The sequence below is a fragment of the Alligator sinensis genome, unplaced genomic scaffold, assembly GCF_000455745.1.
Source record: "Alligator sinensis unplaced genomic scaffold, ASM45574v1 scaffold463_1, whole genome shotgun sequence".
Lineage (NCBI taxonomy): Eukaryota > Metazoa > Chordata > Crocodylia > Alligatoridae > Alligator > Alligator sinensis.
The window spans coordinates 231371-257947 of NW_005842584.1; the positions used below are offsets into that span (position 1 = coordinate 231371).

At 59.4% G+C, this 26577-nt stretch overlaps 1 protein-coding gene across 1 annotated transcript in view; it reads left to right on the forward strand.

The window, feature by feature from the left end:
• Positions 1-15123, forward strand: part of SEMA6C (semaphorin 6C) — a 34676-nt gene extending 19553 nt beyond the window's left edge. Inside the window, 8 exon segments of the mRNA XM_006032736.3 lie at positions 1210-1383; positions 3454-3591; positions 5103-5180; positions 7090-7145; positions 7608-7658; positions 8923-9063; positions 13204-14105; positions 14108-15123. Of these exon segments, the coding sequence (XP_006032798.2) occupies positions 1210-1383; positions 3454-3591; positions 5103-5180; positions 7090-7145; positions 7608-7658; positions 8923-9063; positions 13204-14105; positions 14108-14404 (1837 nt within the window). The 3' untranslated portion in view covers positions 14405-15123.
• The last annotated feature ends 11454 nt before the right edge of the window (positions 15124-26577 follow it).

A 26577-nucleotide genomic window follows, 5' to 3' on the forward strand; every position in this document is an offset into this window, starting at 1 on the left:
AAAGAGACTTGGGGGTCATCATTGACCACAAGATGAACATGAGCCTGCAATGCGATGCGGCGGCTAGTAAAGCGACCAAAACGCTGGCTTGCATCCATAGATGCTTCTCAAGCAAATCCCGGGACGTCATTCTCCCCCTGTACTTGGCCTTGGTGAGGCTGCAGCTGGAGTACTGGGTCCAGTTTTGGGCTCCACAATTCAAAAAGGACGTGGAGAAGCTTGAGAGAGTGCAGAGAAGAGCCACGCGCGTGCTCAGAGGTCAGGGAAGCAGACCCTACGATGACAGGCTGAGAGCCCTGGGGCTCTTTAGCCTGAAAAAGCGCAGGCTCAGGGGTGATCTGATGGCCACCTACAAGTTTATCAGGGGTGACCACCAGCATCTGGGGGAACGTTTGTTCACCAGAGCGCCCCAAGGGATGACGAGGTCGAATGGTCACAAACTACTTCAAGATCGTTTCAGGCTGGACATAAGGAAGAATTTCTTTACTGTCCGAGCCCTCAAGGTCTGGAACAGCCTGCCACCGGAGGTGGTTCAAGCGCCTTCATTGAACACCTTCAAGATGAAACTGGATGCTTATCTTGCTGGGATCCTATGACCCCAGCTGACTTCCTGCCCTTTGGGCAGGGGCTGGACTCGATGATCTTCCGAGGTCCCTTCCAGCCCTGATGTCTATGAAATCCATGAAATCTAGTTCTGTGTGTGTGTACACGCATGTGTGGATGCATGTGTGCATAGATGTGTGTGCATGTGCTTACTTGTGGGTGCATAGATCAGTGTGTGGGTGCATAGATATGTGCATACATGTATATGTATATGTGTGTGCATTGTTTGTGAGTATGTGTGCATAGATCTGGGTGTGGGTGTGTAGATATGAGCTTGTACTTGTGTGTGCATGGGTGTGCACATCAATCTGCATATGTGTACACGTGTGTAAGCCCATGTGTGCGTAGATATATGTGTCTACACATAAGTACATAGAACTACATATGTGGGTGTGCACAGACTGGTGTGTGCATGCACGTGTGTGCACAGATCTGCATGTGTGTGGGTGTATAGAGCTGTGTGTGTGTGAACAGAGCTGTGTCTGCATGCATAGATCATTGTGTACCTACGTGTGTGTGTATTCATGTGTGCAGTGTACGTGTGTATGCATGTCCAGTGCATTCTAGATCTAGCTGACCTGGCACTGATGTGCCCCTGTTCCCCAGGTACCGGCTGACCCAGCTGGCTGTGGACCCTGGCGCCGGCCCCCACCGCAACCACACGGTGATGTTCCTGGGTGCTGAGGATGGCACGGTGCTCAAGGTGCTGGTGGGCAGCACAGCGAACACCAGCCTGGAGCCCGTGCTGCTGGAAAATATCAACCTCTATAGCCCAGCCAGGTGAGCCTGGGGCCAGGGCAGTGCTGGGCTCCTGTGCCAGGGTATCTCATTTGGCAGGGTGGGGGCATCTCAGCAGTTTAGAGCCCAGGGGGCTGGGAGCCAGGACTCCTGGGTTCCTCTCCTGGAATCAGGGGGCATGTGGTGTAGTAATTAGAGAAGGGGTTTCTCCCCAGACTTGCACCTTAACAGGGTGGAGAGGCTCTTGTGTGCCAATGACCCTAAAAGCAACACTGTCTGGAGTCTTGTACTCCTGGTAGGGTCACCCATGGTGGTAAGGTCAAAGGTGAGGAATCAGACAAGGAGCAGGTGGGTGCAGAAGGCACATTTCTCAATGGCTGCGGAGGCGGATGAAAACTGCAGTGGAGGAGTAACCCCAGTTATCTTGGATCCCTATGCCACTGGACACAAGTTTCTCCACAATGATCTATGTGGTTGTTGATGAGCAACAACCTCCTCATGCAAAGCGAGTCACACAATCTTCTCCCATTGGTGCAACATCTACTACAATAACTGGTGCTACTGGGAGCTGGGAGTGGTGCAAGTGCGGTGCTAAGGTGCTCAGTTGACAGCCAAGAGGTCACAAGTTTGAGGCCACAGCAGAAGAGCTTGCAGTGCAGCCTGTCATTCCAACAAACCTGCAAATTCTGTTAAATACATGGTCACGAGGATGCAAGGAAGAATTGGTGGTTGCTTTCCTACCTATTTAAAAATGATTACAGGATAGATGGGAACCTTTTCGGTGTTTCCCACCTCCACGCCAAAACCAGAGATAACTTCGGTCTCGATTGTAAAACTTCAGTCCGCCGATGATTGTGCTGTCGCTGCACATACAGAGGACCTGTGAAGGGCCCTTAACTGCCGCTCTCCAGCATATCAGTGCCTGGGACTGACCCTTAACATGGGAAAAACAAAGGTGCTTCAGCAGCCTGCTCCAGGGCAATCCACCCCCCCTTCCCTGGCAAAGATCCTCGGTGACAGACAGGAACTGGAGAAGGTTGAACCCTTTTCGCAGCCGTCTCTCCAAGATGGCCAATGTCGACAAGGAGATCCAGTATAAGATCCGATGTGCCAGCTCTGCCTTCAGAAGACTGAATCACTGTGTGTTCAATGATCACAGCATCGGGACTCAAACAAAGCTCCTGCTCGAACAAGGCTGTGGTGACCCCAATTCTTCTCTACGTCTGAAGCTTGGGTGACCTGCAGGGACCGCCTGGAACGCCATCACCAGTGCTGCCTTGGCATAAAGTGGGAGGATCGTCACACAGGTGCCAGTGTCCTCACTGATGGTAACACCACCAGCATGGAAGAGTTGATTATTCACCATCCGCTCTGGTGGACAGGGCACTGTGTGCGCATGCCTGATACGCATTTACCAAAACAACTGCTGTATCCTGACTCCACCAAGGACAAAGGATACGTGGGGGCCAGAGGAAACGCTTGAAGGACACCCTCAAGGCAAACATTACGAAGTGTGGTATAGACACCACAAATTGGGAAAAGTAGCCCAGGGTAGGGCTACGTAGGAATGCCTTGTGAGAGGAGGAGGTACATCTTACTTGGAGGAAAACTGTCTTGCCCTGGAGGCAGAAAAATGACAGGAAGAAAGGAAAGGAAACAAGACTGAGAAATCCATGGTCCCGTGAACCACCACCTGGGTCGTCTACCAGAGTTTGCAGCTCTAGGATCGGCCTTCTTAGCCATCAACGGACTCATCTGCAGCCCTTTATTTGACCTGTGGGAGTGATTTGTCCATGACCTGCGGGATCGCCAACAATGAGAGAAGGGGGCTGGGAGCCGGGACGCCCGGGTGCCATTCCTGGAATCAGGGACACGTGGTGTAGTGGTTAGAGAAGGGGACTAGGAACCAGACACCTGGCTTCTAGTCCAGGCTGTGCCACTGCTAGGTTGCTTGACCCCGGGAGAGCTGCCTTGCATACTCTGTGCCTCGGTTTCCCCGCCTGTGTGACATCTCTGTTCTCCTTTCTCCCATCCCCCTCTCCCCATCCAGGGCTAGTGGTGGGGTGGGAAGGGCTGGCTTGGTTCTGATCCGGGTGCTCTGCTCCACCCCAGGTGCACCATGAGGCAGGAGGACAGGCGGATCCTGGGCCTGGAGCTGGACACAGCGCATCATGTGCTGTATGTGGCCTTCTCAGGCTGCATGGTGCGCGTGCCGCTGAGCCGCTGTGAGGCCCATGGCGCCTGCAGGAGGTGAGGGGCTGGGGAGAGAGGGAACAGGGACTGCCCAAGCTGCTACCTCCGGCTCTGCCATGCTCAGCGGGTCTGAGGGAGTGGGGCAGGCAGCAGGGTTTGGGGGAGCAGCCATGAGTGTGTGTGCAAGTGTGAGGGCTTGTGTGTGCAATGGGGAGTCGGGAGTGTGACTAAGAGAGGGAGCTTGAGAGGGAGAGAAGAGGGTGTGTCAGGGCAATATCTGTGTGTGCGCGTGTGTGTGAGAGAGAGAGAGAAAGTGGGCGTGTTTGTATTTGAGAGAAAGTGTATGTGTGTGTGTATGTGTGTAGGGAGCACACGTGCACAGGGGTGTCTCAGCCATGGACTCTGCCCCATGCTACATCCCTGGCCTTGTGTGTGTGTGTGTGTGTGTGTGAGTGTGTGTGTGTGTGTGTGTCACAGGAGAGCATGTGAATGTGTGTCAGAGGGAAGTGTCTGTGTGTTTGTGGGAGTGGAGGGGGATGTCTCAGCTGCAGGCATTGCCCCTTGGATGTGACCTCCACCCCCTCTGGCAGCTGTGTGTGTGTGTGCATGCGCACACATGGAACACATGTACAAGGATGTTTCAGCTGCAGACTGCCCCATAGCTGCATCCCCGGGCCCGAGAGATGTGTGCGTCAGAAGAGTGTGCAAGTATGTGTCAGAGCAGGGTGTCGGTGTTTGTGGGAGCAGAGGCAGGTGTCAGCTGCAGGCAGCACCCTTTGGCTGTGTCCCTGCCCTGGCAGGCCTGAGTGTGAGAGGGGAATGTGTGTGCATATGCATGTGTGCATGTGTGTTTAGCTGGGCAGTGGCAATGTCTGGTATGAATATGTGTGTGCCTGCATATGTAGCAGGGCAGGGGAAGTGCCGTGTGTGCATGCACACACAGGGGGTGTCTCAGCAACAGGCACATCCCTTGGCCACATCCCTGAGGGTGAGGGTGGGGTGTGTGCGCACATGTGTGTGCAGGGGGTGTCTCAGCTGCTGGCATGGCTCCTTGGCTGCCTCCCCACCCCGACAGGTGTGGGCATCAGCCCTGGCGGTTCCAGGAAACCCAACGTGCCGCGCTCCCCCCTGACCTTTCTGCTCCTTTTGCTGGCACACTTGCAGGCTCCTATAAAAAGCCGTGCAAAGCCCTGCACAAACAGCCTGCCCCTGGAGCCCCCCTCTCTGTCCCTGGCCTAGAGCTGCAGGCATCGGGCTCGCCAGGGCAGGCTGGGGGTCAGGACACCTGGATTATGTCCCCAGCTCCACCAGGCATTCATGTGCCTTTTCCTCCCTTTGTCTCAGTTTCCTCTCTGTGAACCCATCTCCTTCGTTGGCTGGACTGGTGTCCTAGCCAGGCCCAACTGGGTCAGCAGATGGCATAACGCTCCCTGGGTCCATTTGCTGCCCAAGGCGGGTGAGGAGGGGCGTTTCCTTCCTGACCCTCAGCCATGTGCCCTGGGGCGTGCGAGTGGGTGGTTGCGTGCATGGTGCTGCACATGTCTTACCTGCATTTCCACCTGCGGCAGGAGCTGCCTGGCCTCCCGAGACCCGTACTGTGTCTGGCTGAGGACAGGAGCATGTGTGGCGTTTGGGAATGACATCAGGTAGGAAACTGGGGCGTGTGGGCATTCGTGTGAAAAAGTCACCCTCCTTGTGTGTCAATCCAAGGCCCTGTGTAAACACGCCTGTGCTGTCAGAGGGCCCAGGTCTCCCCTGCAGCTCCTGCTGGCTGGCCCTTCCCTTCTTCCCCTCCAGTCCTCTGCCTCTGAGTCTTTTACTGCTAGCCCACCCCGCACCTGCCCAAGTGCACGTCCCTGCCTGTGCACTGGGGCTTCTGTGAAAGCCCCTTGATGCTGGTGTAAATCCCTTCTCAGGGCAGATCTAGGCGGCCCCGTGATGCCTCCCTGATGGCAGAAAGTTTGGTAATGAACAGGTCCAGTTCCCCATTCCCCTGCCTCTCACACACTTGCTTCGCCAGGCCACCGGTGCAGCCAGCTACTGGGGAATGCCATGGACATGGGCAGCATTTGCCAAGTGCCAGCCAGGCAGGGCTTTGCGTGTGCCCACCCTGGCACCGAGCCCTGGAGACCCTCCCTTTCCCTGCGGCCTTCGGCTGCCAGGCATAATCAGAGCTGGGCCTTGGGCTGGCGCCAGCATCCGGCCCAGTGCTACAAGGAAGCCAGAGGGCACGAAATCTGTAATTAGCCTCATTAAGGCAGCAGCACAAACGAGCGTGCCCAGACACTAGGCCTCCCAGCTGCAGTTAATTAGGCTCTGGTGCTGGGGAGCAGCTGCTGGGAAATGCTGGGCCGGGGCCTGGGAACGTGGGGTGTGGGCAGAGGTGTCCCAGCAGGCTCCCTGGGAAGCTACCGGTCCCCCTGTCCCCATCCCCGTGGCCCCGGACTCCTGGGTCCCCCCCTGCTGTGCAGTGAAGCAGGAACCTCTGCATCCGGCCCATGCAGGAGCAGGGGCCTCTGGGCAGTGCCGGGGCTGGGACTTGGGTGGGGGGTTGGTGAAGGGTTTGGTGGGGCAGGGGGAAGGAAGAAGCCGGGGTTGCGGGGCTCGTGCACTGGGGAGTCAGGGTTGGGCTGAGCCAGAAGGAGGTGCTGGGGGTCCTGAGCTAGGGGCAAGTCTGGCCGAGGGGCATCGAGGCGGTTCTCCACCCCGGGAAGTTTAGGTCCAGACCAGGGGGCTTTCCAGCCCCTCTGCGCTGGGTCACCCACAGTCCCCAGGCTTGGAGTGGGGAGAGGCTTGGAGAAGGCCTGGGGCTGGGGTTAGGGCCTCGTGGCTTTGCAGGTCTACTTGCCCTCCCACCTTGCACCCCCACGTGCGTGTGTGAGCAGCTCCCTGCCCCTGCCAGAGCTGGTGTGACTGCCCCTGTGTCCCTGCTTGGGGAACTGAGGCATGGAGTGAGGGCGCGACTCAGCCAGGGGCACTCAGGGACAGAGCTGGGGAGAGGACTCAGGAGTCCTGACGCCCACCCTGCTCTGCTCTAACGGTGCGATTGTTGCCCTTCTCAGGGACCCAGGAGTCCTGAGCCCAGGCTCACACCACCCCGCTCACTTTAACCACTGCACCCACTTCCACCCATTTCAGGGGGCTCTAGCTGCCCGGGCAGGACGTTCTGTGAGGCTGTTGGGGATCATCATTGCTTGGAGGGTGGAAACCCCATGTGGTGGGGGTCTCTGCTGTGGGGTCCTGCGTGTCACCCCCTCTCTGCCCCCACACAGGCCCTGATCTCCTGGGTTTGTCCCTCCTGTCCCCCTGCCTCTGCTTCCAGACTTAAGATGCAAACACCCAAGCAGTAAATTGCCTCCGACATCAACCCAGTCTCTGTGCAGGAGCCGCCACATGCTCCAGGGCAGGCCACGCTCCCATGAGCAGCGTTGCAGCCACGGCTGGCTCCCGGCACAGATGAGGCCATGGTCCTGTGCACCCCACCCCAGCGAACGAGCCGAGCACATAATGGCAGCTCTCGGTCCCTTGCCCACCCTCTCTCTCCTTCCCCTCCAGGGCTGGCTTCGAGCAGGATGTGGAGAACGCAGCCGGGAACCTCGGGGGCTGCCAAGGTGAGTGGGGACTGGAGCAGGTCGAGGGCAGGACCCAGCGGGCCAGGCTGCCTGTGTTTCCCTTGGAGGTCTCTTTGCTGCCCGTGGGGGTGCTGACTTCATCCTTAAGGGGAAGAGGAGGGGGCTTAGGGTAGCTTGGACACAGGGGGTTGGTCCATCTGGAGGGATTCGTGGCTGCACTGTGGGCCCGGAGCGGTGGGCGCGTGGGCACACAGCAAGTTACCGCGGGGCAAGCGGACTTAGCTCCATCGTGAATGGGCTCAGCCCTCTGCCGCTGTGGGGCACCTCTCTCTGGGGCAGGGGTGCCCCCTCCAGAGCCAGGAGCTGTGCCCCGGGGCAAGTTCTAGCAGCGTGTCTGCTCCCCTGGGCCATTTGATCCCGGGGTAAGTGTTCAAACCATGCAGGGCACAGTGGAGCGTCATGTGCCTGCACCTTGATGACACCAAGTCCCTTTTCTTGCAGATGTCGCAACTGCCACGGGGAACCGCAACGGCGCCAGCGACTCGGCGTACGGTCAGTGATCCCCTTCTCCCTGCCGCCCCGAGACACCCACCGGGCCTTGGAGACGTGTCCCCCAGGAGCAGGGGTGGCCAGCCTTGCCTCTTGCCCCATGGCCCTGGGGGAGGGCAGGGGTGCACTTGTCCCTGTTCTCTTGGGACACCCCGGGGGCAGGGGACAGAATAAGAGGCTGTCTGTTGGGCACCATATTAGGCCTCAGCAATGCAGTGGTGGTGGGGTGGGTGCTTTGAGGTGCCGTATTGGGAGCCCCCTTGATGTGCTGGTAGACACCCCCTCCTCTGGAGCACCAGGACGTGTGCTGGCATCCTGGAGTCTGGGTGGCCTTGGGGAGACTCCTCACTGAAGGCCTGTCCTGACGTGCTGGGCCAGCAATGGGGCGCATCACGGCCAGGTCCAGTGAGGTGCGTCATCCCCAGATGGCTCCCAGCAGGCCTGCGGTGTCCAGAGAGGGATCCTAGCAGCCCACAAGGCTTAAACATGTGGGGAGAAAGAGGCTGCTGGGGGGGACCTGCCTCATGGGGCCACACGTCACCACTAACTGCATCCTGTAGCATCTGTCGCTAACCCTGTCACCCCCCATCACACCACGTGCCACCCCCTCTCCACGGCACCTGGAGCACCCGTGGCCTTTCCGTGGCAGGACAAAGCAAATCTGGCTTGGCATGAGCCAGGCAGGGGCCTCCGGTTTGGATCCCATGAGCTTGCAGCTGCTCTGGGTTAGCTCTGGTCTCTGGTGGGTTTCTGGGTGCCCCATGGCTGGGGGCTGTCAGCAGATCGGGCACCGACAGGTGGGGGCAGAGGAAGAGCTGCGGAGATGGTCGTGGGGGGCAGAGGGCTGCTCGGCAGGCAGGGGCTGGAGGCAAGCCCCTCCAGCCCCAGCTCAAAGCCCTCTTGGCACCCTGTGGGGAGCTGGGCACTGCTGTGCTGGGCTTGAACAGTGCAAGCAGTGGGGCAAGGGTGTGTGTGCACACGCACACATGGGTACACACGTGGGCATGTCTTTGCATGCACTTGTGAACCTATATAACCACGTCCACCTAAGTACACCTGTGCGTTCGAGCATGTACATGCACCTGCCTGTGTGTGTGTAAACACTTGTTGTGTGTAGATATGAGCCTGTTTAAAACTTCTGGGTGGCTGTGTGCACATATAAGTGTGCACATGTGTATACACATCTATGCCAGTGTGTAGGGCCTGGCAATGAGCGGGACACCCCGGGGCTGGTCTTGCCCTGACCTTCTTGTTGCTGGTCACACAGGGAACACCGGCCCCACCGCCAGCGTCGTGCCCTACCTGGTTCCCACAGATCAGCCCCCAGTGGGCACAGCCCCAGATGCCCACCCTGCCCCTGGCGCTGGGGACCCGCGCTCCACCTTGCGCGTGGCTGTCAGCACTCAGGGTAAGAGGGCTTGGCACGTACAGCACCAAGCACCCTGGCCTGGCATGGGCACTGGTAACCCGGGTACGGGGGCTTGGAATGGCTGAAGGGACCCCAGGGTGCGGTCTAACACCCCCGCCCTCCTCCCCCGGCCTGAGAAGCATGGCACCAACTGGTGTGCTAACAGCCAGCAACTGGTGCATTCCCATTCAAGCATGCTTGGGCCATGGCAGGAACACAGGGCATGAGCTTGACAGTGCGTAGAGAGAGAATGCGTGCCCAGGAGTGTGTGTGTGTGTGCGTGTGTGCGTGTGTGCGTGTGTGCGTGCACAGTGGAGTGAAGGGAGGGGTGTGTGTTTGTGTGTATGTGCAATGGGCTAGGGCAGGGTCTGTGTATGTTTGTGTGTGCACAGTGGGGTGAAGGGAGGGTATATGTGTGCGCCCAAGAGTGTGGTGTGCGTGTGCAGTGGGGTGAAGGTAAAGGGGTGTGTTTGTGTGTATGTGGTGTGCATGGGTGGGTGGGTGTCCAAGGGCTGTGTGTTTGTTTGCACACGTGTGTTTTGTGTGTGTAGTAAGGATGCTGCTTTGTGTACATTGGGGAGTGAGGAAGGTGTCATGGCTTAGCCCCCATGAGAGGATTGTGCGGCCATGGCACAGATGAGGCATGTGGTGTGTTGGTGGGTGGCTGTCCAGGGTGATGTGTTTGTGTACATGAGTGCCTGTGTGCCAGGGGTGTGGAGTGGGCATTTGTGAATGTGTGTGTGGGGTAGGTGTTGGTACAAGGGGACTGTGGGCAGGGTGTATGATGTGGGTCTGTGGGTGGGCGTGCAGGTGGCACTCATGGGTATGGGAGGGCCATGCACAGGAGGGAGAGGGTTATGCATCATGCCTGTGTACAAGCATGTGCACACGGGCAGGAGGGCATGGGCATCCTGTTGGCTCTGGACAGGGTGCTGGCAGGTCAGACTCCTGGGCTCCATTCCCCACGCTGGAAGGAGAGTGGTGTCTGGCCAGGATCTGCCGTGCTAGGCCAGCGCTGGGGTGGCAGTGGAGCCCAGTGGAGAGATCGGGGGATGGTTCTCAGGACTCCTGGGTCTTGCCCCTGCCCCCCAGGGTTCGTCCACATGAGCAAGCCAGGGTGGGAATTCAGGGGGCTCTGCTATCCTGGGGTAGCTTTTCCAGTATGTCCATAGGGGGTTTACCCCAGAGCTGTCCAGATCTGCATCCGCATCAGCTCTCTCACATCAGCACTGTGGTGTAAATACTCCGGCTCCTTACGCCTGGAATGGGCTTTGCCTGCCAGGCTGGCTGGGGAGGGTGAGGCCCAGGGTGAGGAGGTGACCTGGTCATGGCATGTCAGACAATGACCTCGGCTCCCCTTCCCTCCCGTTCTGTACCGACATGCGACCGCCTCTCGGGTGGGACATAGCAGCTGTGTCTGCAGAGCGCCTCCCAGCGCCCCCTGTCCCACAGCTCCCTCTGGTTGGGGGTGCTCCTGCCCTTGTAGCACGTGCGGCTGCCTCTGGGGTGAAGCGTCCCACTGGGGTGGAGTGTGATTGTTGGCCCTGGAATAGGCCTGGACCTGGGTTTGCCTGTGGCTCAGGCAGGAAGGGCGGGGGGGGGCTGGACATGCGGTCATGCTTGTCTGCGGGGCCGGCACCAGCCCCCTCCCTCTCCTTGTATTCCCAGCCTCTCTGCCCTGCGCTCCTCTGTGCAACCGCCCCCGCAGCCGCGGCCAGAGCCTCTCGGGCTGGCCCTCTGCCACCCGTCCTGCTGCCTTGGGGGCCCCCACTCCCTGCCTGCCCCCCCGCCCCGTGTGGGTTGTGGAGGGGACTGGATCCCTGCCAGGCCCCACGCGGCTGGCTCCAGCTCTGGCTCCCTGTGCCGGTTAGAAATAGCCGAATCAGCTCCAAGACTCTCCTCCCCACAGCCGTGGGAACCCCGCTCCCCCCGTGAGAGCGGGCAGGGACAGAGGCCCTAGTGCCCAGCGCTGCCTGGACAGCGGAGGGCCTCCAAGGGACAGGGGGAGGGGACAACAGGCGTCCTCCCTGCCCCGGCGAGATTAACCACGTCATGGGGAGGCCACAGCCAGTCGTGTCGTTCCCCCCACCCCCCCTCCGCCCGCTTGTGCAATAGTCTGGATTGCTGGGAGTGGCGCCATTTATGCCCGTGGGGGTTTGGCCCCTTGTCCCCTGCAGCCTCCCAGGCCCGGAGCCAGCCCCCAACCCAGGCCTGTGGGCACCCCTGGACCTCCTTCTCCTCCATGCCTGGCCAAGCCAGGGGAGGTGCCCACAACCCCCATGGCAGGGCACGCTCAGGGTTGTCTGCTGCAGAGGAGGAGACGCAGTGCCGGACTCCCGGGTTCTCCCCATGTCTTGGAGGAGTCGTGTTAGGGGTAGAGCAGTAGCGCTGGAGTCAGGATGCCTGGGTTCTGCTTCTGGCCACGGAGGGCTGCGTGGTTAGAGCAGGGAGCTGGGGCCATGACACCTGGTTCTGCACCCGGTTTTGGGGGTGTTTCCTATTTGTGAAGCAGGCAGGGAAAGCCCGGGACTCCTGGGTTCCACACCTGGCTCTAGGGGAGCGTGGCTTGGTGGTTACTGGGGATCACTGGTGTTCAGGACTCCTGGGCTCCTTGGTGGCTCTGGAGGGGAGTGTGGTGCAGTGGTCTGAGTGGGGGAGTATGCAGGGGGACAGCAGCTTGCTGAGGTCCCGGGTCTGGATGCAGGGACCAGGACTCAGTCAGTGAGGCTGGGGGCCTGCCAGGCACTGCCCACCCATCCCCATGGCAGGGCTATTGCTGCTGCATGGGACTGTTGCTTGCCCTTCCTCTGCCACATGCTTTCTGCCATGGCCCCACAGCTCGGCCCTTAACTCACCCTGGCACATCCGTACTAACTGCATGGAGCACATCACTGGGGCGCGTGGGGAGCCTGGGGCATCGGGCAGCTGGCATGACCTGGGCTCTGGGAGGGGGGCGGTTTTACCCCTTCTGCCCTCTGGCGGCAGCATCCCAGGCCCTGCGGCCTCACACCCCACCCAGGTCTCAGCCCACCACTCCCTGCCCCGACTCTCCATCATGGTGCCCAGCCTGCCCCTCTGGCTGAGCGCAGCCACCATGGAGGGGTCCCAATTGCCCCGTCCTACCCCCCTCCACCTGGCACCAGAGTTAGTCACTGGTACGCATCCAAGCCTGAGTCCCTCCTGCATGTGTGCCCCCACGGGAGGGCAGCCCCAAGCCTGGGCCCGCCCGCCACCTACCAATCCATTGTCCCTGCCCCCAACCCCTGGGCCCTGGTGCCTTTGGGAGCAGAACCAGGGAGGGGGGAGAGTGAGCGGCATTGCCCTGCCTCCCCTCTCCAGTTTCCCTTCCTCTTCCTGGTCCTCTCCTCCATCTTCTCCCCAGGGTGGGACCCCCCATCATTACCCAGCATTACCTTTCTCTCAGGTTGGGGGGGGCATTGCTCCCTGGAGCTGCCTGACCAAGCCCCGTGACTGTGATAGGAAGGGGGCAGGCCAGACGCAGCCCCCTCGGCGGGCTTCCCCAAAAAGTGAGGGGCTGCATTGGCCAATGGGGACCACCAGGGGCCCAGCCTCCAGTGGGAGCCATCATGGTCCTCCTTGTCCTCTGTCTCCAGACCCGGCGTCTCTGTCCCAGGTCTGCTAGGTGCTGCCAGGGCGCACAGCTATTTGCTAGGAGCCTCAGGGGCTCAGGCTGTTCCCAGCCCATGTCCCTCTGCAGGACTCCACATGGGGCAGGCATCATGGGGTGTAACGCAATGTATGTGTATTTGGGGGGGGGGGGGGGGAGTGGATGAGATGATGCCATGGCCCCCTGAGCCAATTAGAGGCTTGGTTGAACCCATGGTGCTGATGTCACCACCATTGAGGTCACTCTGGCCAACTTCAGCTGGAGTAAGGCCAACCTGGGCTCCGGGAGACCCTCCGAGTGTCGCCTGGCACAGGGCGGGCAGCCCCAGCCTTGTCCGCCCTCCTCTGTATGGGGCCAACTTCCACCCTGGGTGCAACTCCATCCCCACCACAGCGTCCATCCCTCACTGCCACAGCCCCATCCCATCCCATCCCATTGGCACTGTGCTGCCCTGTGGGCAGGCACGGGGCCCTGGCGCTCACCCCTGTGTGTGTGTTGTGTTGTGTCCCCAGGGGTGCGGCAGGATGTGGAGGGCAGAGACAGCGCCAAGACTGTGCACTTCACCTTCCTCATCGGCTGCGTCCTGGTGGCTTTCGTCCTGGGCGCTGCCTCTGCCGGCCTCCTCGTCTCCTGCTACTGCAGCCATCTCTTCCAGAAAGCCAAGCGAGCTGGCAAGGAGCCTGAGGGTGCCCTCCCACGCCCGCTGTCCCTGCGCAGCCTGGCCAAGATGAACGGGCTGCTGGATGCCCCGCCAGGCAAGGACGGGCGGCCTGAGGGCCCCTCGCCCAAGCTCTACACCACGCTGCTGCCCCATGAGAAGGAGCCGCCCCGCGCCAAGGAGCATCCGGAGCTCTCGGGGCTGCCCACGCCCGAGTCCACCCCTGAGCTGCCCGTGAAGAACGTGGTGGCTGTTCGGAGCCCATGGGAGAGGAACCACAACTCCAACAATGCCAAGGAGGCCCAGGGCAAGGCCCAGCTGTTCCCTGGCACTGCCACCCAGGGCTACCCCTTTGCCAGCGGCCTCCGCGGCTATGACATGGTGCCGGGAGGCTGCGGGGAGGAGAAGAAGGCGCCGCATGCAGAGAGGGTGCTAGTGCGCCCGTCAGCTGGCATGGAGGTGACCACCCTGGAGGAGCTCCTCAGGCATCTCCATGAAGCCACCGGGCCCCCGCACACCACGCTGGGTGGGATGCCTCTGGCCCAGCCAGCTGCCAGCCCCCCTGGCGCACTGTCCTTTGCCAACCGGGTGCAGCCCAAGATCCCCGACACGGAGAGTGCTCCCTACTACAGCTCCTCCACCCTGCCCAGGGACAGCCTGCCTCAGCGCCTGGACGTGCCCCCCGACCCTGCCCCCCAGCCCTGCCCAGAGAAGCAGCCACTGCCCCGGCCTCCAGGCCACAGACACTCGCTGGTGAACGTTGGTGGGGGGGGGCGGCGGGCGCTGGGGCGGGCGGCGGGCTCCTCTCACGGCAGCACAGCTTGAGCCAGGCCACGCGGCCACACCCACCGCTGCTGACACGTGTGCACTCTGCGGGCACGCCGGGGCCCCTGGCCGGCCATGCCGCCTTCCTCCCGCGCCAGCGCCAGGGCTCTCTGCCCCAGGCTGCAGGCGGCGGCATCAAGGGGGCAGGTGCTGCCAAGCCCAGTGTGCCGCCCAAACCGGTCTTCATGCCCTCGTCCCCTGTGAAACCTGCCGGGCAGTTCAACTACTGACCTGCCCCGTGGCTGGGGTGCAGGGCTCTGCTTACACCCTGGCTGGAGCCCCCCGGCCTGGGCCCAGGGAGAACAAGAGGCAGCAGAGACAGCCGTGGCATCAGGAGCACGTGGCTGGGAGCAAGACCATTGGGCTAGCGGTGGTCACGGGAGCAGGGACACACTCCTGGGAAGGCCACATCCCTGACAACCTCCCTGCTACCATGGAGCTGCAGGGCGATATCCCAGTACCAGCCCGGGCACTATGCCAGCCCTTGCCTGTCTTTGGCTGTCAAATCTCCCTGTGTGCTGGGGGCAAGGGACAGGGCCACGCTCTCCCTGCCCCCATTGCAAACCCCAGCCTGGGGCTTTATTTATTAGACTTGAACTGCTCTTTAATTTAAACCAGGCAGCACCACTGTAGCATTGGCCCACGCGGGAGCCTGATGCTGGCGCAGCCGGCTCCCCCCACAGCGACGCTTGTCGGCTGCACATCAATGTATTCCAGGCCCGGCAGGGCTGGGGAAGCCGATTTTGGGGCAGGAGGAGGGGGCTGATTTGGAAGGACAGCGCAGTCGGAGCTGAGGGCTCGGATGGAAGAGGCCTCATACAGAAGCGGGACAGTGGGCAGGGACGCAGAGGGCAGTGTTTCCTACTGTGTAGGAGCCCGGACTGCGCTGGGGGCGCATCTGGACATGGATGCACCCCTGCCACTGTCTGAATTATACGGTCTTCCTGTCCCTGGTCTTGGGTCTGTGTTTGGGGGCAATTCTCTGGAAACCGGCTTTCTACAGAGAGGGGCAGCGGGTGGGGACTGGGCGGTGAGTGCGTGTCAGTGCCCGCTGAAGGCAGCACGAGACTGGTGTCATCCTCGCTGCAGCTGGTGCCTTCGCACGGCTCCATCAGTCGGGGGGGTGGGGGGTGGTAAAGCAGCTCCCTCACCCACCCCAGGACCTAGAGGGACCCCATCCCCTCCACTACAATAAGCTGTGGGGTGAGACCATGGGCAGGGATTTAAACCCGATGCATCAGCCCCATGGATGCTCTGGCTGAACTGGAGTAAATGGGGAACAGGTTTGAGCTGGGCTGGTTGGACTGGATGCTAGGTCACAGCCCCCCTGGGTATCGGGGAGCCTGGACTGGGGGAAACCCTTTGCAGGGCTCATAGTTTCATAGTTTCATAGTTTCAGGGTCGGAAGGGACCTAATAGATCTTCTAGCCCGCCCCCCCGCCAGGGCGGGAGAACAACCCAAAAACACAAACAAAACCACTCACCCTAAAAACAAAAACGGGACTCAAATGAGTCCAGCCAGGTAAGTATCCAGCCTCTTCTTAAAGATCCCCAGGGTAGGGGCCAGCACCACCTCCCTTGGAAGTTGGTTCCAGCTCCTAGCCGCCCTGACTGTGAAGTAGTTTTTTCGGATGTCCAATCTGTACCTCCTCTCCATCAACTTGTGCCCATTACTCCTTGTTATGCCAGCAGGGGCTAGGGGAAACAGCGTCTCCCCCAAACCCTTCTGGTTCCCCCTAGTGAGTTTATAGACGGTCACCAGGTCCCCCCTCAGCCTTCTCTTGTGGAGGCTGAATAGGTTCAAGTCCCGCAGTCTCTCACTGTAGGGTCTGCCCTGTTGTCCCCGGATCATGCGGGTGGCCCTCCTCTGGACCCTCTCCATGTTGTCCACATCCCTCCTGAAATGGGGCGCACAGAACTGGACACAATACTCCAGCTGCGGCCTGACCAGCGTCGCATAGAGGGGGAGGATCACCTCCCTGGCTCTACTCGAGATGCACCTGTGGATGCACGACAAGGTCCGGTTAGCCCTGCCAACCATGACCTCGCATTGTCGGCCCATGTTCATCTTGGAGTCAATAATGACACCAAGATCCCTTTCCGCCTCCGTGCTCTCAAGTAGGGAGTTCCCCATCGTATAAGTGTGCTGCTGGTTCCTACTACCCAAGTGCAGCACCCTGCACTTGTCCGTATTGAAACACATCCTGTTCCTGTTTGCCCACCCCTGTAACCTATCCAGATCCTTCTGCAATCTCTCTCTCCCTGCTAGCGTGCTCACCTCCCCCCAAATTTTGGTGTCATCAGCGAATTTAAACAGGTTGCTTTCCACCCCAACATCAAGATCGCTGATGAAGAAATTGAACAGCGCAGGCCCCAGGACCGAGCCCTGGGGGACTCCACTACCCACCTCCCCCCAAGTCGAGTATGATCCATCCACCACCACCCTCTGAGTGCGACCCTTCAGCCAATCTGCAATCCATCTGACTGTGTAGGCATCTATGCCACAGTCGCCTAGTTTATTAATTAGGATGGGGTGAGAGACGGTGTCAAAGGCCTTGCTGAAGTCCAGAAAGACTACATCCACCGCGACACCTGCATCCATGGCCTTTGTGACCTGATCATAAAAGGCAATCAGGTTGGTCTGACATGATCTCCCCCTAATAAATCCATGCTGATTGCCCCTGAGCATCATCTCGGATGCCGGCCCATCACAAATGTGCTCCTTGATGATCTTCTCAAAGAGTTTCCCCAGGATTGAGGTAAGACTGACGGGCCTATAATTGCCCGGGTCCTCCCTTTTCCCTTTTTTGAAGATGGGGACCACATTAGCTACCTTCCAATCGTCTGGCACCTGGCCCAAGCACCACGATCGCTCGTAGAGCCGTGCCAGGGGCCCTGCAATAACCCCAGCCAGCTCCCTCAGCACCCTGGGGTGGAGAGCATCCGGACCCGCTGACTTGAACGCGTCCAGCCCCTCCAGAAGCTCTCTAACCCGGTCCTCCCCAACCTGAGGTCTGAAGGCGATCCCCTCGCGTCCGGCTTCTATCACAGCAGGGAAGTCCCGGTCCCTGCACAAGAAAACGGAGGTGAAGAATTGGTTAAAGAGGTCCGCTTTATCCTCTGACGCAACCACCAGATTGCCCCGCATATCCTGCAGGGGCCCCACATTACCCGGCGCCTTCTTCATCCTCCCAATATATTTGAAAAAGGACTTTTTGTTATCCTTAATCCTGGACGCTAATCCGAGCTCTATCTCCGCCTTGGCCTTCCTAACAGCCCGCCTGCAGGCCCGAGCAGAGGAGGTATACTCCTCTTTGGAGATTACACCCCCCTTCCACCGGGCGTACGCCACCCTTTTGGCAAGCAGGCATTCCCGGACACCCTTGGTGAGCCAGGGGGGCTTTTGGACACTCCTGCCCGCCTTGCTTCTTGTCGGGATGGACACCCCTTGGGCCCCGAGTATCGTTTCCTTAAGGAACGACCACTCCTCTTGGACGCTGAGTTCCTCTGCCCTCAAGGACCCCAGTTCCTCTCCCACTAATCTCCTCATCTCACTGAAGTTGGCCCTCCTGAAGTCTAGGGCCACCACCTTGCTGCGGGCCCTTGACACTCTACGCTGGATGGTGAATTCCAGCACGCGATGATCACTATTGCCCAGGTGGTCAAGAACCTGGAGGCCTCTTACCAGGTCGTCGCCTGCGGCCAGGACCAGGTCCAGCAGAGCATCTCCTCTGGTGGGACTGTGCACCTCCTGAATCAAGTGGAGGTCCTGCAACTCGGCCAAGAACCTCCTGGAGCGGTCCGTCCCGGCTGACTGCTCCTCCCAGCAGATGTCCGGGTAATTAAAATCGCCCATGACAACTACATCCCTTGCTTTTAGTGTCTCCGCAAGCTGGCCTGAAAATTCCCTGTCCAGCTCCTCCTCCTGATTGGGGGGTCTGTAATAGACCCCCACCGTCAAATCCCTCTCGCCTTGCCCCCCCTGGATCTTGACCCAGAGCACTTCAGCTCGCCCTTCCCCTGACCCCATACTGCTGGCAGAGGATGTGTAGTGCTCCTTGACATAAAGTCCCACCCCCCCCCCTGATACCCACAGGCATGCCAGAATAAGGAACATGGCTTTAAGTGAAGAGGTAATGTACAGGAAGAAAAAGTAACTATAGTATACTACATACAAGTAACTTTTTATATGTGGTTACATGTAGTTACCTGAAAGTCTGACCAAACTTATAGAAGTGATGCCACCAAATTTAATATTCACTTGTGCAAATACCTACAATGCAAATATCCAAATGACAAAACCAGCATGCACATGCTGATTAGGTTCTCAGAGCATATACTTGAGTTTATACCATTCTAGGCCCTTGGTGCTACTCAGGGAGAGCTTTAATGATACCTGTAGCAGTGCTAAGATGGCGTCTCCTCGTCTTCCTGCAGCCCCCTCCCCCGGCGAGTCTAGTTTAAAGCTCGCCGTACGAGATCAGCCAACCTGGAAGAGAAGATACGCTTGCCATTAGGGGAGAGATGAAGCCCATCCCGCCCCAGCAATCCCCCCTCCCGAAAGCATGGGTCGTTGTCAAGGAACCCAAGGCCTGCCCGGCGGCACCAGCTGCGTAAGCGCTGGTTGACCTCACCAATGCAGGTCCCATGCCTCTGTCCCCGCCCCCTCACCGGAAGGAGAGAGGAAAAAACCACCTGCGCCCCCGTCTCCTTCAGCCTGGTCCCCAGAGCCTCGAAGTCCCTCATAATACGGTCAGGGTTGCCTCTTGCCGCGTCGTTCGTACCCACATGGACGACAACCATGGGGTACCGGTCTGCAGGCCGGATGCAGACCGGTACTGCAGACCGGTACCGGTCTGCAGGCCGGATGCAGACCGGTACTGCAGACCGGGCTCATCAGGCCTGAGGCAGGGTGTTGGCACTGGGCTGGGCTGCGGGGCCTGCTGGGTCCCCTCCCTGTTGCCACCGGGCATGGAGGGGACACGGTCTTGTCCCTGCAGCATCCCAGCTCGGGGCACAGGGGGTAGACCCCATCTGGATGGGGGTTGGGAGGGGGCAGAGGATACAGCCCTAAAAGACCCAGGGGCCAGGCCTTACCAGCATGCATCAGGCCACGGCGGGTCCAGGCCCTGGGATCAGCAGCAGCATAAGGAGAGGGTCCAGGGCTGGTTCTGTGCCTCAGTTTCCCCTCCTGACCATGCATCGCCCCAGGTCACTGCATCCACAGCACGGCCTAGTGGTGGCTGCAGCGCAAGGCTGGGAGCCGGGACACCTGGGTTCTAACCTGGCTCAGTTCACACAGGTCCCGTCCTGTCTCTGTGCCTCAGTTTCTCCTCCTAGCAGTGAGCTCTCTGGCACATCTGTCACGGCCGTCTCCCGCTGTGGGCACCACAGATGGGTAGCTGATGCTGAGGGAGGCGGCTGCTCAGCATGGCTGCGTAGAGACGCCCTGTCCACCTCCCTGCTGCAGGAAGGACAGGATAGCAGGGTGCAAGAGGCCTGGACAGCGAAGGAAGAAGGGGCAGGGACCCCAGTTAGGGTGAGGCCCGGGGCTGGGCTGGCTGGACTGTATGGAGGCAGAGCAGCAGCTGCACAGGTCGTGCTCCAGCGTGGTCTCCCCATTGACCAGCGTGGTCACCACTGCTCGCCCTTCTCCCAGGAGGGTCCTCTAGGCACCCAGCTGCTGAGCCCCCTGCCTGGTCCCAACTCAACCTATGCCCCTCTCCCTGCTCTGGTGACAGACAGGGGCGGGACTGGGGGAGTTGTGGGGTGGGGGGAAGCCAATTGCACCTTCTAGCTCGGCACAGACTCATCCCTCCCCCCACCCACTCCTGTGAGCCCCATCGTGGCCCCGCCATCCTGTCCCCCCACCTCCTGCAGCGAATGCCTCCAGCCTGGTGGAAGGTACTTGGGAACAGTGCACTGACCTTGGGGTAACGGTGCATGTGTGTGTGGGGGGGGCCCTCCTGCAGCCTGCCCCCCCACCCTCCCGAGGAGGGGGGGGTCCAGCTGGGGGGGGGGGGCATTGGGTGGCACGTTATATGGGGAGAAAGAGGAGTGTGTGTGTGTGTGTGCGTGCGTGTGCATGCGTGCATACATGCAGGTATGTGTGTGTGCGTGCCTGTGTGCATGTACAGGTGTATGCCAGCATATATGTGTGTGTGTGTACATGTACATGTGTGCACTGCTGGCATGTCTGCACAGGCATGTGTACAGATCTGAGTGTGTATACAGGTGTGTGCATGTGTGTGTATGTGTGTGTGTGTGTGCATGTACAGGGGGGGTGTGCCTGCATGCATGTGTGTGTGCATGTGTGTGTGTGCAGACATGTGCAGGTGTGTGTGTGTGTGTGTGTGTGTGTGTACAGGCCTGCATGCATGTGTGCAGTTGCCCGCAGGACCTTGAGCAGCCTTAGGTGACACCCCGTGCAGTCCTGCCCCACCTTCATCCCCACCCCCAAGGCCCCAGCAGGGCCCTTGGAGCAGCTGTGCCCCCCCACCCCCAGCGCTGGGAGCCCTGTACAGCCCTGGGCACAGAGACCGGGGAAACTGAGGCATGAGGGGGTGGGGTGGGAATGGCCCCTGTAGCCAGGGGTGGGGTGGGGTCTGGACCAAATCACACTCACACATGCAGCTTGGAAGATGCACGCACATGCACACGTGCATATCTGCAGGCCCACACACATGCATATGCATGCACATGCACGTGCTCACTGTGCACACATGCAGGTCCCTCCTCCCCACACATGCATATACATACAAACACAGAGTCATGTACACCCATGTGTGCGAGCAACACATGTCCCCCCCCCGCCCTGACAGTCCGGCCTGGCAGAGCCGTGGGTGGGCCAGTGGCGCCCCCACACTTTGGCCAATGGAGCTCAGTGCAGCCCCTCCCCCCATACTGCACCAGTGCCCCCCAGTGCCCCCCAGCCCTGGGACCCCCATTACTCCACCACATGCCCCCATCACCCAGACACAGCAGCACAGCCGCTTCCCTAGGACCTCACACACAAAGTGGCTGGAGGGGAAACCGAGGCACCACGTGGGCCATGGATACATCCCCGTGGGGGCCAAAGCTCTGAGCTTGCCTGGCTCCTGGGATGTGGCAGCGTACCCAGCAGAGGGGCAGACACAGCAAGGGATGGACACGGCCACGGCAGAGCAGAGCCCAGGGCCATTTTAGGATAGGAAGTGGAGGCCTGGAGCGCACCCCACCCCGTCCCTGTTGGAAGTCAGCACCCAGCACCCGATCTGAGCTGGGGACAGGCCCAGGCCCCACAGCACCCCTGAGCAGCCTAGGTAGGAGAAGGGCAGGAGGGGAAACTGAGGCACAGGGAAGGAGCAGAGCCCCGAGTCACCCAATTCGCTCCCCACCCAATGTGGAAGCTTGAAACTGCCCTGCTCCATCCAGCCCAGCCCCTGCCTGGCACAGGTCAGCCCAGGGCTGGAGGGGTGTGTGTGTGTGTGCAGGAGGGAGAGAGTGTATGTGGGTAGGTGGTGTGTGAGTTTTGTGTCTGAGTATGTTTGTGTGGATGAGAATGTGTATGCATATGTGTAGGTGGTGTGAGTGTAAAAAAGTGTATGGCTGCATGTGTGTGTGTGTATATGTGTGTGTGTGTGGATGAGAGAAACTGGATGGATGAGTGTGGATGATGCATGTGTATGAGTGGATGACTGTGTGTGTGTAGGTAGGTGGTGTGTGTGTGTAAGAAAGTGGATTGCGTGTGTATGGGTGTGTATACGTGTGTGTATGGATGAGTATGAATGAGTGTGTGTGGATGGTGCATGTGGATGACAGTATGTATGTGGATAATTGTGTATGCGTGGGGGCGGCATGTGGGTACATATGTGTGCATGAGTGAATCTGGGAGTATATGCACGTGTGCATGTGTGTGTTGCTTAGTTTCATTGCATGCGAGTGCATGGCCCTGTGTGTGTGGCATGTCTATTGTGAGCTGTGTGTGTCCTTGTGGGGGCTGGGAGGGGCTGTGTGGGCTGCAGGTTTTGGCCTGTCTGGGGGGAGGTCAGCCTGGGGTGTCTGGGTTAGTGCGTGTGTGCAAGTGTGTGTGTGCACAGCTGATGGGGTGCTCAGCATGGGGAGGGAGGTGTCTGCAAGGGTGAGGGGTGGTGTGTGTGTATGTGTGTGGGGGAGGTGTAGGTATATACATGTGTGAGTGCCTGTGTGTGTGGCTGGCTGTGCTGGCCTGGCAGGGTGTGAGAGCGGGGTTTGTGTGTTTGCCTGTTGTGTGAGGTGGGTGTGTGTGTATGTGTGTGTGTGTGTGTGTGTGACTGGGTGTGCGGTGCGTGTAGGAAGCCTGCTGGCTGCCTGGTTAGCGTGTTTGTACCTGAGCATGGTGAGGCAGGAGCTGTGTGTGTGTGCGTGCGTGTGTGTGTGTGTGTGTGTGTGTGTGATGTGGAGGGCTTGTGTATGTGCATGGATGTGTGCACTGGTTGGCCTTGGTGTGAGAATGAAGCTAGCGTGTTTGTTTCTCTGTTGTGTGATGTGTGTGCATGCGGATGTGTGCTTTGCTCATCTGCATGTTTGTGTGTGCACTGCCCGCCTACATGTGAGATGGGTTGTGTGTGTGTGCACTGCCAATCTGCATGTGAGATGTGGGGGCTGTGTGTGTTCCTGCCTGTTGTGTGTGTGCTCTTCCCATCTACATATGAGATGGGGGGACATGCATTGTGTGTACCTGTGCACGCGTGTGCATTGCTTTCTGTATGCACCATGCGTGCCACCTCCCATGCCGTCCCCGGCCCAGTCCAGATGATGCCGCTAGCCCTGGGCCCCCTCACCCACCCCAGGCACCTCTGGGACCGTAGGCATCTCTCCAGCGCAGGCATCACCCACGTTGCAGCCAATGCGGTCCCTTCATGTCGCTATAGCTACTGGTTGCCACCAGCAACGGGGCCAAAGCATCCCAGGCTGGTGTGTGAGAGGGGGACCTGGCAGCCAGGCATGGGCCAAGGAGGTGCGGGGGCTGCAGACTGCCCCTGGACGGGGTAACGGGACCAGCGCCTGGCACCAACGTGGGGAGACAGGTGACATCCTGGTAGGTACCGTGGGCTGTTGGGGGCCGAGTCTGGGCTGGCACAGCCGGGGCAGGTGGCACAAGACATGGGGAGGCCTGGCGGGGGGGGCAGTGAGACCCCTGCCCACTGGTCGCCCTGTCTGCCCTGGGCAGTCAATGCTGTGTGGGGGGCGGGCACAAGGGGCACGGACAGGTCTCTCTCTGCATGCGTGTGTGTGCGTGTGCAAGTGTGTGTGCATAGCAGCCAAGCTAAAGGGGCCTTCTCTCTGCACTGTAGTAACTGGAGAGGGGTGTGTGTGTGTGTGTGTGTGGATGTAGCTGGCTAGCTAAAGGCACCTTGTCACTGCACTGTAGAAACTGGAGAGGTATGTGTGCATGCACGTGTGCGTGCGTGTGCATGTGTCTATGTGTGCATATGTGTGTACATGCACAGAGGTTGCAGGTCTGTGAGATGTGTGATGAGGAGAGGGGGTGTGTATGTCCCATGATGCAGAGAAGGATGTGCGGGTGTCTATGGGCTGGCTCTGAGTGTGTGTGATGATGGGGAGCTGGTGTGTGTGTGGGTGTGCGTGTGTGTGTAGGCTATGAGTGTGTACAGATCGTCTGCTGATGGGTAGAGGCCTGAGTACATATAAACACGTGTAGGCTTTGTGTGTGCATGCTGTCCTGGTGCATGTGTGCCTGTGGGCTCTGTGTGCATATGCAGGGACACACACTCATGCATGTGCACACACATGCATTGTGCTGCAACCCCAGCTAAATCACCCTGTCTGCAGAGCCACATATACATATACATATGCACAGGCACACACACACAGATGCACACCATCATATGAACAATTATAGACACAGTCACATAGACACACACAATCACACAGATACAGAGATGTGCAATCATGCAATGGCACGCACACACATGCAAACAATTAGAGACAATGATACAGACACACACACACACAACCATGCAAACAAGTCTGTAGATTCACGCAGCGACAGACACGCACAATTGTGCAGTTAGAGCCCTACCCACAGAGGCCAAGCAATTACACACTCAGAGATGCAGACACTGTCATACACACTATGATACAAACACACAGACACGCACAATCAGGCAGTTACAGAGATGTGCCATCACGCAATGACAGACACACATGCACGTGCATGTGCATGCACGCGCACATGCACACACAGAGTGTCAAAAGAACAATTCCACACACACGCGTGGTCAGAGACGCGCACAAACATGCAGTTACAGAGATTTGCAATAGTGCAATGAGACCCCTCCACACACCTCCAGGTGTTCAGAATACACACACTCATGCACACACACACACACACATGCACTGTGCTGCTACTCCAGATAAATCACACTGCCCACAGAGCCACATACTCATATGTGCATGCACACACACACACACACACACATGCACACAGTAATTTGAACAATTATAGACACACTTAGTCACATAGACACAATCACACAGATATAGAGATGTGCAATCATGCAATGGTGCACACACGTGTGTGTGCGCGCACACACACAGAGTCAAAAGACCAATTCTATGCACACGCATGGTCACAGAGACATGCACAAACATGCAGTTATAGAGATTTGCAATCGTGCAATCACACACACACACACACACACACACACACACACACACACACACACACACACACACACAGAACCTAGGCATTTGGGACACACTGTGTTTCTACCCCAGTTAAATCACCCTGCCCTAGAGCCACCCTCATGCCTTCTCCCTGCAAATACCCCCCCTCATCACACTCCCCCCACCCGGAGCCCAGTCCCTGCCCATGACCTGCTCCCACAGCTGCTCGCTCTAGACTTCCCCCCCAACCGTGCCCCCGATGCCTTCACACAAGTGATGCCAGCCATGAGGACATGGCAGACACACATATGCACACACGTGTACCTGCACAACACCCAAGCTCAACTCCCTCTACCAGGCTGGCACAGGGGACACAGGCACGACCACGACCTTGGCCTTGCAGCCCTGCTTCCAGATTGTAACCTCAGGGCCATGGGGATGACTCCGAAACCCGCACCCCCATCACCTTGCGTGGCTGGGCCATGGCAGAGGCTTGGTGCACCCCAACCCAAGCCCAGGACCCCATGGATGAGGTGTGGGCACTGCAAGCTTCCCCAGGCAGGTACTACATCTCCAGTGCCCAGCCCTGGGGAGCAGTCCCTGAGGCCAGGGGCTTTACTGAGACAGCTCATGGGAGCCCTTGCCCTTGCCCTTGCCATGAGCTGACAGCTGCCCTGGACTGCCCAAGCTCTGGGGCCCACAGGCTTGAAGGAAGGGCAGGAATATGCTGTTTGACAGGCTGCCTGGATGTGGGTGCCCATTATTAGGTGAACTACGGTGGCAGCAGCTAGGGAGCAAGCAGTGGCTGGGGTCTTGAGGACTGGGGGTCAGGAGGCCTGGGATCTCAGTGCTACCTCTGCACAGGGAGTGGGGCAGTGGGAGACAGAATGCCTGGGTGCTATGCCTTGTGCCTCAGTTTTCCTACCTGTGCAATGGGGACAAGCCCTCCCCAGCTGGGCTCAGGGCTCTGATATCCTCAGCTGAAGGGGCCTAGAGAGAAAGAGGGTGGGGGAAAGGCTGGCCACAGGCAGCGATGCCTTCCCTTGAGCCCCAGCACCTGCTGGGCACATGGCAACTGGGTCAGGGCAGGGCTGGAGCCAGACCTGTTTGGAGTGAGCCTGGGGCGGGGGGAGAAAAGGGGGGATTGTTCATTCTTCTGCTTATGGCACCTTCCTGCACTGAGGAGCCCCCATACCCGATGATGGGCCCTGGTACCAGGCCCTGCCTGCCCTGGCAGACAGTAGGGGCCTCCCACCCTCACCCCAGGGGCCAGAGCTGGGGAAGACCCCAGGCGTCCTGGTCCCTCCAGCCTAGCCTGCTGTCCTCTCCTGGGGCTGGGGAAGGAACCCAGGAGTCCTGCCTCCACTCCCAGGATCTGCCCCCCCACGTTGGGAGCCTGGAAGAGAACCCGGGAGTCCAGGCTCTGCCCCCCACTGCGCCCCCCGAATCCAAGCAGTAAATGCCCCCGATTACCCTGCAGCCCCAGCAGGTGCATTGATAATGCAGCTCTGTGCGCCACTGCAGCACGGCCCTAGGCAGCACGGGCCGCTGCTGCAGTGGATGCATGTCTGCAGGCACCTGCTCAGGTGGGGGAGACTGTGTGTGTGTGTGTGTGTGTGTGTGTGCGTGCGTGCGTGCGGGAATGCAGGCGTTCAATCTCAAGGTGGTGTGAGCACAAATTGTGTGTGCGTGTGCAGGCACCCGTGGCGGTGCCTGTGTTGGAAAGAGAGGTAGACACGGTGTGTCCCTGGGA